Here is a 14,851-nt window from a genome sequence, read left to right on the forward strand (position 1 = left end):
ACTTGCAAGCTATGCTTATTCCTAAAAGAGTAAGCAATGACATTGACAGATTGAACAGGAACTTCTTATGGGGTGACACCTTGGAAACAAAAAGAATCCACCTTGTTAATTGGGATGATGTGTGTAAAATGAAAAGTCAGGGTGGCCTGGGAATAAAAAAGGCCAGAGATCAAAATCTGGCTTTGTTAACTAAACTAGAGTGGAACCTGCTTAGTAACAAAGGTGATATGTGGTGTGAGTTGCTTAAAACCAAGTACTTGAGAAGCACCTCTCTATATGATTGGCATAACAACAAAAGAGCCTCTCATTTATGGAGAGGTATCATGAAAACTTGCTACATCCTCAGAAAGGGTGTGAAATGGACTGTTGGTAATGGAAACAATGTGAATGTGTGGAAGGACTGGTGGTGTGGAGACAAGGCCTTTATGGACCTTGAATCCAATACTAACCAAAACTTACACAATAATTGTAATGTTGATAATAATGTAAGTGAGCTGCTTAATTTTGATGGCAGTTGGAATGAGATAAAAGTTCACAGATCATGTACTCCTAATATTGCATCTTTGATCTTGAATGATCCTCCTCCTGGTATTTGGGAGATGGATAGTCCCCTCTGGAAGGGATCATCTGCTGGTTCTTTCAATGTTTCATCTATGTATAACCTCATCCTTGATGAGACTGAGAATGAGGAGGATTGGAATTGGTTATGGAGGATGCGAATATCCTAAAAACTCAAAGGCTTCCTTTGGACTATGTTCCATGGGAAACTGCTTACAAATCAAATGAGATTAAAAGGGGTTTGACTGATGATCCTAAATGCCCCAATTGTTGTGGGGTAGAGGATATGTCACACCTCTTTAGGGACTGTTTCAAAGCAAAGGAAGTGTGGTTAGCTATTTGTAATCAAAATTGGTATCGGGATATGATGAAGATGCCTTGGTTGGATTGGCTCAAGAGTAATGCACAAAAAACTTTTTAACGACACCATCTCTTGGCAATCTGTTTTTACTATTTCCTTATGGAAAATTTGGAAGAATAGGAATTTAATGGTTTTTGAACAAAAATCTACTCCAAGTCAAGAGAGTTTTAAATTTATTTTGGATTACTCAAGAGAGATTAACCAAGCATTCCTTCATTCTATATCCAAGACTAGACCTGCATTCAGAATTATTAATTGGTGTTTTCCACCTGCAGGTAGACTAAAATTATATACGGATGGCAGCAGAAGAGTTGGTGGCGATGGAGGATTTGGGGGCCTAATCAGAGATGAAAGAGGAACTTGGGTGTGTGGCTACTATGGACAATTGCACAGTGGAACCAGTTTAGAAGCTGAATTGTGGGCTGTATACAAAGGGTTGACTATCATACTACAAAAAGGAATGAACCAAGTCATGATCGAGACCGATGCCGAACAAGTAGTGCAATTGCTACAAGAAGAACCAGGGGACAGATGCGCTTTCAAGAACCTGGTGGAGGATGCCCAGATTCTTCTCAGAGGGTGAGGGTGTGATTGCTCTGTGCAACATGTATAGAAAGAAGGCAATTTGTGTGCTGATTTTTTGGCAAAAATGGGAGCTACTCAACTTGAAGAAATACTGGTGATGAATGACCCACCAACTGAGTTAAGAGAGTTGCTTACTGCTGATATGATAGGCTTGGGTAGGATGAGGACTTAGTTCCTCATTTGTTGTTTTAATTCCGTTGTACCAAAAAAAAAAAAAAAGCTGGAAAGGTGGTGAGAAAAAATTATTTAATAGTCTTGAGGATTGCTCCACTATGCTTATTAATTTGCCACCTCACAACTTATTTCTTAAAATTTGACACAAAAGTCAAAAGTCTCACTATCTTAACCACTGACACAATTTAGGACATCACATGAAAATGTCCTAGAATCATCCAATAACTTGTCTTGCAGTTTATCACTCACTTTATCAATCAATTTCGCAGTTCGTCAAAGTTCAAAAACCTCAAAATCGTACCCTCATATTCCGTTGTGCTTCTCACAAATGTTGAAATCAAATGGCAGGTCAAACTGAAAAAATAACCGGGTAAAAAGTTATTAGTTCAATCGTAGATTCAATTAGAATTGAAACTTTATAATTATTTTATAAATATATTTAAAATTATATTAAAAAAATATAGATATCGAGTAATATTTATTTACATTATTTTATATTTTAATAGATGTATATTTTTATATAAATATATTAACCAAACATATTAAATTTGGTTTTTCTTAAATACAAATTTCAATAATTTAATACGACAATGCTACGTAGCTCAAATTTTGTGGCTCAAAAGTGGCTCAAATGGCCAAAACGACGTCGTTTTGAGTACAGAACAACATAAAAATGGCCAAAACGACGTCGTTTTGGCCAGTTGAGTCACTTTTGAGGCACAAAATTTAAGTTACGAGACATTTTCCAATTTAATATATAATGTACATTGCTATACGTTAACAAAAGCACATATGGTGCCTTGTTGGTTCAAGTTCACGCCCTTCACGTACAGTGTAGTGTGCCGCTCTTTGCAACTTCAATTTTATGAGAGATAGGAGATTTGTTTTGGACAAAGAAGAGAGAGAGATTTGAGAGATAGAGAGAGAGGAGCGTAGGCGTATTTGGCGTGGATTTCTCCACGTTATTTGGGGTGAGGTTTGGGTGTGGGTGGGATTGGGGATATGAATTATTTTTCATATCAAAGCCATGATAAATGAGGAAAATTTTATTTTCACACACTACACTGCTTCTATATACATCTTTTTTCATTCCACTCACTTAGGATCCGTTTGGCAAGAGCTAAATAGGATTTTTTTTTACTATTTTAGTCACAAAAGACAAAATATATTATTTTAGCCACAAAAAATAAAATATCATATCCAACCCATAATCATTATATTCTTCTCTTACAAAAAAAGTCAAAAAAGTCAAAAAGTCCTTTCCAAGCTAAACTTTTTAGCCCAGGCTAAAATAGCCAAAAAAGTCAAAAAGCCAACCCACTTCCCAAACGGAGGCTTAGTAATTTAATTTTTAGGTATTTATCTCAATTCACATACTCCAAATTTCAAATATACCCATTTAATTAAAAAAATGTGTGCACACCCTCATATTAGCCCACATAAATATTCCTGGTCGTAGTGCTGCGCCGGCAGGGCCTGCCATGATTGATGACTCTGTACTTGATTTGTTGTAAATTGACCAGTGTAGTCCAATACACAATTAGATTGAATCTCACTTGCTTGAGTGGATACTTTTTGCACAAAAAAAAAATAAAAAATAAAAAATAAAAAAATAAATAAAAATAATTCAGAGCCAAATATTTAACATATTTTGGAAATTGAAATTTGAATTATTTAATATATTACAAAAGTTAAGTTCCGAATGGTTTAATATATTTTGGGAGTTGAGTTTCGAATTATAGTTTGGAAGTTGAGTTCCGAAGAAATTAATTTTGTTCGATTGTTGTTTTTCGTATACTATCTATGTATTTGGCACTGATTTGCTGAATGGTGATCGCAAACAAAAATTACGTAAAATAATTTCTTAGCAAAAAAAGTTACATTTTTGTCGCGGCATTAGTTGTTTTGCATATCCTCCTAGTTTTCTAAATTATTTGGCCAATCTTACATCAAGTTTTATTTGACAAGCAATGGTAACCTAATGAGTGAACAATGGAAGAATGTTAGCAATGGAGTCTAGTGTGTGAGAAATAATAGAGGAAGAAGGTAGGCAACGGAGTGTCTGAGAAAGAATGAAGGAAGAAGGTAGGCAATAAAATGTGAGAAAGAGTGAAGGAAGAAGGTAGCAATGGAGAGTGTGAAAAAGAGTGAAGTGTGTGAGAATTAGTGTTAATAACGTATGCAATGGACAGTGGATGTATACAAAGAGCTTTTATAAGAAAAAGATGTGTACAGAGATCTCTATTTTGGATGTTTAAGTGTATGGATGGATGTCTATTTTGGTCATTTTATTTAAAGGTAAATTTGTAATAAAAGTGAAATTCATTAAGTGTGTGGACAGAGGCAATGTGGTGTGTGAAAATAGAATTTGCCGATAAATAAAGAAAAATTCTATTTTCACACATTTACTTATCTCAGTATATCTACTTTATAAAATATTGTTTTAATAATAATTATATTTTAAAGTAAAATGACTATAATGAACATCAAAATACACTAAATATTATATTCAAATTTTCTCTATACACATCTTTTAAATAAATAAATAAATAAAACTAAACTCTCATTTGTCCAGTGTTTCTCACTTGATTGCAAGACAATACTATCAAAACTCACTTGCTATAGCCGCTATATATCCATTTCATTGAACCCATCTTTCTTGATTTTACTTTCTCTGAAAAATTTCATCCAACACTTTGATGTCCAGTAGCAAAACTTCCATTTGTTTCCATATAAAGATTGATTACTTCGTTCCAATTGACAAACCCACAAATTTTTAACCAAACCCAAAGAACTATACAATGAATAATGTTATATGCATTAATTAGAGTATCAACTAATATACCAATTGGTGATGTGACATAATTTAAAAGATTTTTGGTATTTATAATTTGTATAATAAGTGAAATCAATAATAAAGTCATAACTAGTATTGGTACACTAGTTATACTAATTAGTACATATAACATCATCGCTACACAATTATGTGGAGGAACATTGAAACTAGTCTCTTCCAAAAGCCCCCCAATAAGATAAAACTTATTCTTCCTTTTTATCTTCTAAAATGAGAAATTTTTGTATGCAGATAGGGTATATGTCATGTGGTACCTTTTATTATTGTAATTGGTTTTGACAATAAGATCCACTACATTTATTTTGAGTGTTTGGAAAATAATAACGGGCATTAAAAGACAAAATTTGACCTTTTTTATTGTAACGTTGCAATCCATAAGTTCTTTAGTTAATAAATGATTATGAACCCATTCACATTCTCTCCATTGGTTTGACATGTTTGAAAAAAGTCAAAAAGTCACTATTCTATTTAAGTCACATTATCTTATTTAAGTCACATCACATTTCTAACACCTCACTTCAAACCTAATCTATATATCATAAAAAAGTTAAAAAGTACACCCAACTTGAATAAAAAATTATATATATAAAAAAAGTTTTGTTTCTTCTCTCAGATATCCCAATCGCTACCGTTCTTTTTCAGTTCCATAAAGCTTATGGAAAAAGAAATGAAAAATATTAAAAAATGATGAGAAAGATAGTGACCGTCTCTATCCCTTCCTTTCTTCCTGAGAATCAAACAAAGCCTTGAGGAAAACTTTTCTGATTTCACAATATCATATTTTTTCTTCATTGAATATTTATGATGACCACGTTTGACTTCGTTAATTGCTCCTTTTTTTTTTTTTTGAACAGTAGCAGCACTAAACTTCAATATTCTGAATTAATATATATTCGAATTTCATAACATGGCCCGTTTGATGCATTCTATCACCATTTCTCATTTGTTTCGTCAATTGTTTCTTCCTTGTTTCTTCATGTTTTTTCATCGGTCATTTTGATACATCAAGTGTGTGGAAGAAGAAACCAAAATAGGTAAAAGTGTGTGAAAGGAGGATTTAGATAGTATGTGTATAAGAATATAAGTTAAAGTATAATTGAAACATGAAGTGTGTAGAATAAAGAATAAATCAATAACTAAATTAACAAATGTGTGTACTGATAAATGATGTACACTGAGATAAGTATGTGTGTAAAAATAAAATTTTTCATAAATGAGATAATTAAAGACAACATATAATAAATAATAATAAAAGGGTTTGGACTATCTCCAATTGAGTATTCCAATTGGACGATCCAGTCCGATCCATTTTAGACTCATTTTATATTTATCTCGATGATTTAAATTATTCAATGTGTATAACTCATCAAGTACTTTATCTCTGTAAAAATCACGTTGATTAGATCCACTTGATAAAACCACATTTATGTCAACAATTTATTTTTAAAATCATACTTATTATTGACACAAATTTAAACTAATCAGGTAATTATTAATATCTAATCAATATAATTTTTTATAGAAATAAAGTATTCAATAAACTTTACATATTAAAAGTTTTGAATTATTGACATGAGATCCGTGATGAGCCCAAACTCAACCATTTCATACTGAAAGGAAGGGACAGCCATAATTAATCTCCCTGAAATCAGCTTCCCCTCATAAGGATTCCTCCGGGCAGCCAGCTCAGCCATCATACATCTCTGATAAAACATTAAAAGCAGTAAAACATAAACACACACACACACTAATACCATTACCATGTCAGGCCATCCCCACACAAGTTGCTCATGCATACGCTCTCTACTTGTACCACTCACCACTCTTACCTACATACAGATAAAAATACAGACTACAGTACACCTCCCAAGCTACACCCACACGCAACCAAACCAAAATATACAAGATTACAAACACAAGCAATGTAAAAAGTTGAAAAACCAAATACACCAAAAAGGCCTGAGCAGCTTATAATAATATTAACTACTAACACTGTTCGAATCATTAAAATATAAGAACAAAGCAAAGCTAAAGAGAAGAGGGTAGTACATGAAATCAAAGAAGATCAAAACACTATCATCATCATCATTGCTTTTGTTCTGAACTCAGTGAGAACTGAACATCAACATCAACATCAACACCAACACTACTGTTATTGCTATTGTTGTTGTTGACATGGGTGTGTTTTTTGGAAGAACCTTTGCAGAGCTTGGCTGGGTATTTGATGGCATTAAGTTGGAGCTTGCGAAGAGCAGCTTGACCAAGATCAACACCGCATATGTCAGAGAGCCTGACAAGGTACAGCAACACGTCTGAGAGCTCCTCACCCAAGTGCTGTCTCTCTTCCTCTTCCCAATCTGGCAGACCTCTTGGCACCTCCCCTTTCCACTGAAATATCTCAGACAACTCTCCCACTTCTCCCACCTGATATTTGAGATGAGAGACATACATCAAATGGCAAATGCAGTAATGATATAGACTCTCATAAAACACAATCCAACAACTCTAAAAATAATCTGAATCATTCATGTAGATACAACTTTTCAAAAAAATTCAAACATATCAATAGTCAATACAGTAGTGGGGTCGTGAGGAGTCCTCCTTTGTGGGAGTCCCAAACATTTTTCACGACAAATGATATCACATTATTTAATATCGAGATTCGTGCAACAAGGGTTTTGAAAGTAGATGAAAACGTTATTATAGAATTAGTTAAAAGCATTTTGAAATAAGTGGAAAAAATCCTATGTTCTTCAAATTTATAAAATAAAAAATTGGGCCTTTTTTACTTTGCCTAACATTTGTTAGAAAGACCCAATGCAAAATCCACTCGTGTTTATAAAGTTTTACGAAAATCCAAGTGATTTGAAATTTTATTTCTCGATTACAAGTGATATTTAATTTATTTGCCAAAATCATGTTGTTTCTTGGAGTTATGTTTTCAAACATATTTTGTGAAACACGCATTTAAAAAGTTATATAAACATTTTAAAATTATGTTTTAAACAACAATTTTATTGTACGACAAAACAATATTTAAAATTGAACAAAACATTTTGAGAAACAGATTGAAAACAATTTGTTATTGGTAAATATAAGTGGTTTGATTAATTTTACTGCTTCTCATATGAAGGGAAAAAAAAAAACAGGATTCTAATGTTGTATTTAGTTGAGGGATTTGAGAAGGAATTTTAAAAAAAAAAAATAAACAAAATGAAATATTAATAAAATATACTTACATTTCACATAATTTCAAATCCCTTCCTAAATCCTCAACTAAACACAGGGTGAGGACTACTTGGCCTTGTCTATCTAGGGTGATTACACATTTTGGAATAAAATTTAAAAAAAAAAAAAACAAAAGAAGCCTACAAATGCAAGGAAAATTACATCAAAAGTCAAGTTCATAACTTCAAAGTTTCATGAAATTGACAATTTCAAATAGGATTTGGAATGTTTAGAATAGAGAAATATAAATGGAATTTTATTTTGGATGAATTTGTAAGAAAAGAACAATTTTGAAATTTAAACTATCCATTTATCAAATTACCCTCAATTTTTTTCTTAAAAAAAAAAAATCCATTCTATATACTTCAATTAGTTCCACACACAGTAGGGAATATCCTATAAAATCCATTCCTTTCCCTTGCTAAATGAATTCATTACAAACAAACACCAAACAGTGTAAATTTTGTTTGGTAGCTAAGGAAAAGGTAAACATTCTCATGCATGAACCTTAAAAAGTTGTTTAAATTTCCGAAAAATTGAAAACCCACATTCTGGAGAGCCAATCAATCAATTGTGCTAAAAAACAGTACATATTTTCTTATCCAACTTCTCTGAAACCGAAGTTTTTTTTTTTTTTTTAAATTATCTTTTCCTGTTTCAAAGATCACAAGAAAGGAATCGGATCTCCAGGAACAAGTGTTCGATCTATGCCAGAAATCGGTATAAACTCTGAAATTCAGAGTCTGAATGAGACATAACAATAAATAAAAATGAATGTGAGAGAGAGAGAGAGGGGACGCAGTAATCGGTACGAGGCAAGAATCAACCATAAAAATATCAGGAGAGTACACACATATACATATATATATATATGTGTGGAGATTATGTATGTGACATACCAGAGCCAAAAGAAGATTTCTAGGGCTATGAAACTGATCCCAGTCTCTTTCCCTAGCAAAATCTGCCATTTTCTTCTTCAGCTCATCCAAGGTAACCTCACTTTCTCGCTCTTCAACTCCCGCCATTCTCCCTCTCTCTCTCTCTCTCTCTCTCTCTCTCGCTCTCCCACTTATATATATACATATATGTGTGTGTGTATGCATCGCTGTTTATGTACTGGCGGACAAGAGAGACTGGAGTGCACATACCTAGGGGTTGTTTGGGTATATTATTTTAGCATTTATATTTATTTTTATTTTTATTTGTATCCCATGTTTATGTTATATCATATCTCTATTATGTTATATATTTTTTAATTATATATCAAAAAGTATATTTTACTCTATCTCAAAATATTAGTCACTTTTAAGGAATTTAATTTATTTTGGTAGTATAATCATGACACTTCAAAAATATTCTAAAACTATTCTTTGACTTTTCTTGAGAATATCAATTGTCAAAATTATATTTTTTACATATAAATTTAAAGGATGGTAAGTAAAAAATTTATTTTATTTTAGTCCTTAATTTTTAAAAGTGAACTAATATTTTGGGACAATACAAAATAGAATAAGAGATTAATATTTTGAAACAGAGAGAGTATTTATTTAAATCATCTCAAACAACCTCTAGTATTAAGAGCAAGGGGAATACAACACTCCGTTTGGATGGATGGGGTGAGAAAATAAAAGAAATAGTGTGAATATAAAATTCATTCATTTGTTTAGATGGTTAAGTAAATAAATAAATGGTAAAAAATGATTAGAGATTGTAAGAAAATAAAAAGGAATTTTTATTGATAAATCCATTTTAGAATTGTCACAACCCATTAGGTCCACAAAGAATTAGTACAGTCTGATTAGTCCCATGCATTTATCTTTTTATTCCATGAGATCATTTTTCCTCATTTTATTATTTTTAATTGACTATTATGCCCTTATATATATATTGTTGATACACATAATAGATATAGACGTTTCCTTGTGTTTTGTTAATTCTGTTTTGGTAGGTTGTTGTATTCGCGCTTTTTGTTCTGATTTTGATTTGGTTGGATACATTTCAATTTTGCTGGCTCGTTTGAAGGTTGGTGTGTGCTAGGGTTTCATTGTTGTTGTTATGGCTCGTTCAAACGGTATTCGGTTGTAACATTGTTTGGAGTATAACTGGTTCAAATCAGTCATTTTCAAGGTAGAAGACGAGTACAGGATTCAATGATCAAGGTTAGTATCATTTTGGTGTTGAATGCATGTTCAATTTATGTTTTGATTTATGTGATGGATTAGATGATATGGTGTTTGAAGTATGTAGATCGGATGCTTTGTTTTTTTTTATTTGTATGCATTTTGCATGGCTTTGTAATGGGGAGGTAATTCGCATTAAGTGAACAATATGGATGTTCACATCTTATTGATAATGATGATGGTGATATTTTGAGTTTGGATTTAGTAGTGTAAAATGTACATATAGGCATATACATTGTGTATGAATGTATGTTCGTTTTATGTTATGTTTTGATGTATGTGGTAAAGCAAGTGCTTTTTTGATGAGTTTTTGATGCTTGCTCAATGTGGATGGATGTTCACATCTTATTAATATGAGATTATGGAGATGTATGCATGTTGTGTACTATGTCATCATTCTGGTGGTGTGATTTTGAACTTGTAAAATGTTTTATGTTGTGCAAGGGTGGTGATGGTAGTTTTCATTATGGATTTAGCAGTGGAACTGTACGCATAAGCATTTAGTTTGCATAATGTAAATATTCATATAGTATTGATTGTTGTATGTATTATTGTTCGTATGGTCGTTATGTGGTTGTTGAGTTTTGTTTTGTTGTGTTTTTACAAGAGATGGATACCTTTATGATGTTGGTGTGCATATATGGTTACAATTCAACTGTAATAAATGTGGTTTATGCATTGTGTTATTTGCGTTTGGTGGAGTATTTATATTAGAAATGAGATGAGTTGTTTGCTTGTTCTGTTTCATTGTTCTGTTGACTACCTGGGATTAATAGGTGTGATTTAGATAATGACGAAGAATTTCAGAACAGCTATTGCTTGCCAAATTAATGGGGTTACACTATGTAGAGGTTGTTGTTGATTTAAAAAGTGATATTGGTCAGTCAAGTAGCTTTGAGTCGCTGCGTGTGGGAGGTGAGGAAGAAATTGATGCACTCTAGAGATTTTGCCACCATAAGGAGAAGGTGTTGTTGTCAGCCCCTTGGGCAAATGGTATTACGCACATGGGACAACCGTTTGTAGGAGGAGCACAAGAATTTCGTGATGTTTTATGTAAATATGCAATCCAATGCGGGTTTCAGTTTACGTATGTTAAGAACAAAACAACAAAGGTTACTGCGGTGTGTGCAATACGCGATGAGAGAGATTGCTTGTTGGCTATACATCGTAGACCACAACGAGCAAATAGTTTTTTCTACATCAAGAGATTTAGTGATGTGCATAGTTGTGGTACGAATGTCCGAACATCGAAGAATTCGAGAGTTAGTTCTGATTTGGTGTCGAGTACTATATCTGAAATTGTGAGGGGCAAGCCGTTGACTCAGCCGTATGAGGTGGTGACTATTTTGAAGAGGGATTATAGGCCAAATGTGAGTTACCACGTGGTATGGTTAGGCGTAAAGAAAGCAAAGGCTGTTATTTATAGAGATCACTCATTATTGTTTGACCAGTTGCAGTGGTATTCAGATGCTGTGATGCGTTACAATCTGGGGAGTTATTTCAATATTGACTATGACATGAGTAGTCAATATTTTTGTCGTTTCTTTGTATCATTCGCTGCATATATTTCTGAATACAATTCTTGTCGACCTTTACTATTCCTAGATGGAACATTCCTCAAAGGAAAGTACAAAGGTCAGTTACTTGAGGCAACGACGAAAGACGGAAACAATGGTTAGTATATTTTTTAGCTGTGTATCCATGTAAATATTCACATTGAGCGGCACAGTGTGGATATATGACTGATAATTACACAATGTGAACATTCACATGCCTTGTTTGCTTTATAGTGTTTTTGTACATTACCTGTGTTAATATTCACATTGGAATATTGTGATCAGTTGTTTAATGGTGTTGTGTTGTAGGTCTATTTCTTATTGCATTTGCGATTGTTGATTCAGAGATCACGATCAATTGTTCGTGGTTCTTGCATGAACTTGGGAAAGATGTTGATGCTAAGTATCAGATTACTTTTATTTTAGACGGTAATCATAGTTTGTTAGAAGCGATGCCGAAGGTGTTCCCATCGGCTCATCACGGTTATTGCTTACAACACTTGAAGAACAATATAATAGACCAGATAAAGGGAATTGATAATGGATTTAGGGACCACCTGGTTAGTAGTTTGGGTGACTGTGCTTATGAGCCAACTGTGGTTGGGTTCCATGAAAAAATTGAGAAATGAAAAGAGGAGGGTAAGCAACAAGCACATAATTTTTTCAAGAAGTTGGCACCTGAGTACTGGGCGAATTCATACTTCAGGTAATAATGGTTTCCTAATGTATTCCATTTGTCAAGTTTAGAATGGTAGCGATGTGGAATTTCAATTATGTTTTGTGGCGATGTGAAATTTCATATTCAGTTTCGAAGAAAATAAATTCAATATTGTACAATGTTTGTGTTGTTGTGCAAGGGCATGCATTATGGGGAGATGACATTTAATGCAGTGGAGTCATTTAATAATTGGATTAAAGAAGCATGCAATCTTCCTATCACTCGCATGGTGGACACAATTCGTATTCAGTTGATGCGGCAAATGTCTGCGAGGTGTGACCAAGCAAACAAATGGAATGAACTTATTTGTCCTACATTCGAGACAGTGTTTCTTGATTCTTTCAACGACAGCAGGTCTTGGCAGGTTGGCAAAGCCAATGAGGATGTGTTTGAGGTTCATTCGATACCATCTGCTACAGTTGATATTACAAGGCATACATGTTTTTGCTTCACATGGCAAATCAACGGATTCTCTTGTAATCATGCTGTTATTGTTATTCAAAAGAGCCCCTATAATCTCAATAATTGTATGGAACATTACTTTCATGTAGAGACGTATCGTGCAGCCTATTCGGGTGCCATATTCCCTGTACTGTCGGTGGAAAAACCGCCTTTTGATCCCATAGACTTCACAATATACCCACCAACTGTGAAAAGACCATCCGGTAAGCCGAAAAAGAATAGAATCCCATCAAGAGGTGAGAAACTGAAGCAAATAAGGTGCGGGAGATGTGATAAGTTGGGAAGCCACAATCGGAAATCATGCAATGAGCCGATAAAGGGTGTACAATTTTCATTTCAACATTGTGTTTTACATAAGATTCTTATATTGATTTTTGAAATAAGATTGTATTGTGTAGGCAAACATTGTGTTGCAATAAGATTACATTGCGTTGGCAAACATAATAATGTGTTGGCAAACTTAGGGTGTGTTTGGTAACGTTTACGTTTTCAGTTTATATTTACAAAAATTTTATAAACTGGTTTTTGTTTATTTTTTGTTTATTTTTAGGAAAACATAAACTACAAACGCGTTTGGTAATTGACAAAATGTTTAAAAAATTTTAAAAATATAAAAAAGAGTGAGAAATGACAAGTGGCGGCAAGTGACGGCGGAAGACGGTGGTGGAAAGTGGTGACGGTGGGTGGTGGGTAGCTGGTGGTGGTGGCGGGTGGGTGGTGGTGGTTGGTGGGTGGGTGACGGTGGCGGGTGGTGGGTGGTAGTGAGTGAGAGGTGGTGGTGGTGGCGGGTGGTGGATGGCGGGTGGTGGTGGGTGGCGGGTGGTGGGTGGTGGTGGTGGGTGGGTGGGTGACGGTGGCGGGTGGTGGGTGGTAACCAGTGGGTGGTGGTGGTGGTGGTGGTGGCGGGTGGGTGGTGGATGGCGGGTGGTAGTGGGTGGTGGCGGGTGGGTGGTGATGGTGGGTGGGTGGGTGGGTGGTGGTGGTGGTGGTGGTGGCGGCGGCGAGTGGTGGGTGGCGGATGGCGGGTGGTGGTGGGTGGCGGGTAGGTGGTGGTGGATAGTGGCCGATGGCGGGTGGTGGTGGTGGGTGGGTGGGTGGGTGACAGTGGCGGGTGGTGGGTGGTAGCGAGTGGATGGCGGTGACGGGTGGGTGGTAGCGAGTGGATGGCGGTGGCGGGTGGGTGGCGGATGGCGGGTGATAGTGGGTGGTGGCGGGTGGGTGGTGATGGTGGGTGGGTAAGTGGGTGGGTGACGGTGGCGAGTGATGGGTGGTAGCGAGTGGGTAGTGGTAGCGGCGGGTGGTGGTAGCAAGTGGGTGGCGGATGGCGGGTAGGTGACGGGTGGTGGTGGTGGTGGTGGTGGTGGGTAGGTAGGTAACGGTGGCGGGTGGTAGGTGGTAGCGAGTAGGTGGTGGTGGTGGGTGGTAGGTGGTGGTCGCAGGTGCGTAGCGGGTGGTAAGTGGTAGCAAGTGGGTGGTGGTGGTAGTGGGTAATGGATGGTGGTGGCAGGTGGGTGGCGGGTGGGTAGTGGGTGATGGTGGTGGTGGTGGCAGGGGCAGGTGGCTAGTGGTGGCAGGTGGTGAATGGTGGTGGCAGGTGGGTAGTGAGTGGTGGTGGCAAGTAAGTGGCGGGTGGTGGTGGCGGGCGGTGAATGGTAGTGGCAGGTGGCGGGTGGATAACAGGTGGGTGGTGGTGGCGAGGGCTGGCTGGTGGTGGCGAGTGGGTGGCAGGTGGGTGGCGGTGGCGGGTGGTGGCTGGTGGTAGCAGGTGGGTGGTGAGTGGTGGTGGCAGGTGGTGGTGGAGGATGGGTGGTGGGTGGTGGTGGCGGAAGACGGTGGTGGAAAATGGTGGCGGGTGGTGGCTAATGTTGGGTGATAAAAAAAAAAACTGAAAACTCAAAATGGAAACACATTTTTTGTGTTTTCATTTTTTGGCCTAATTTATAAATTGAGACCACTGATTTATAAATCAAAAATTTTACCAAACAGATTTTTATTTGAGTTTTTAAAATTTTTGTAAATATAAACAGAAAACTGAAAACGTAAGTGTTACCAAACGACACCTTAGTGTTTGATTTGTGTTTGTTTGTTTGTTTTTGTTTTTGTTTTTGTGTTTTTTTAAGTAGCAAACTGATATGTTGTTGGTGTTTTAATGATGAATACATGATGTGAACATTC

General features: G+C 35.9%; 2 protein-coding genes across 2 annotated transcripts; one reads left to right on the forward strand and one right to left on the reverse strand.

Annotated features, from left to right (window-relative positions):
- Positions 1-6,477: 6,477 nt before the first annotated feature.
- Positions 6,478-8,838, reverse strand: LOC114293551 (uncharacterized). Its single transcript, XM_082878013.1, has 2 exons — positions 8,660-8,838; positions 6,478-6,956 (listed from the first exon to the last, which is right to left on the reverse strand). The coding sequence occupies exons 1-2, from the start codon at positions 8,783-8,785 to the stop codon at positions 6,618-6,620; spliced, it is 465 nt and encodes a 154-aa protein (XP_082734139.1). The 5' UTR covers positions 8,786-8,838; the 3' UTR covers positions 6,478-6,617.
- A 2,106-nt stretch (positions 8,839-10,944) lies between these two features.
- LOC114293541 (uncharacterized) lies at positions 10,945-12,125 on the forward strand. The gene is made up of 2 exons (XM_028237623.2): positions 10,945-11,614; positions 11,806-12,125. The coding sequence occupies exons 1-2, from the start codon at positions 10,945-10,947 to the stop codon at positions 12,123-12,125; spliced, it is 990 nt and encodes a 329-aa protein (XP_028093424.2).
- Positions 12,126-14,851: the final 2,726 nt, after the last annotated feature.

Source organism: Camellia sinensis, chromosome 7 (assembly GCF_055761805.1).
Source record: "Camellia sinensis isolate YWXY chromosome 7, ASM5576180v1, whole genome shotgun sequence".
NCBI lineage: Eukaryota > Viridiplantae > Streptophyta > Magnoliopsida > Ericales > Theaceae > Camellia > Camellia sinensis.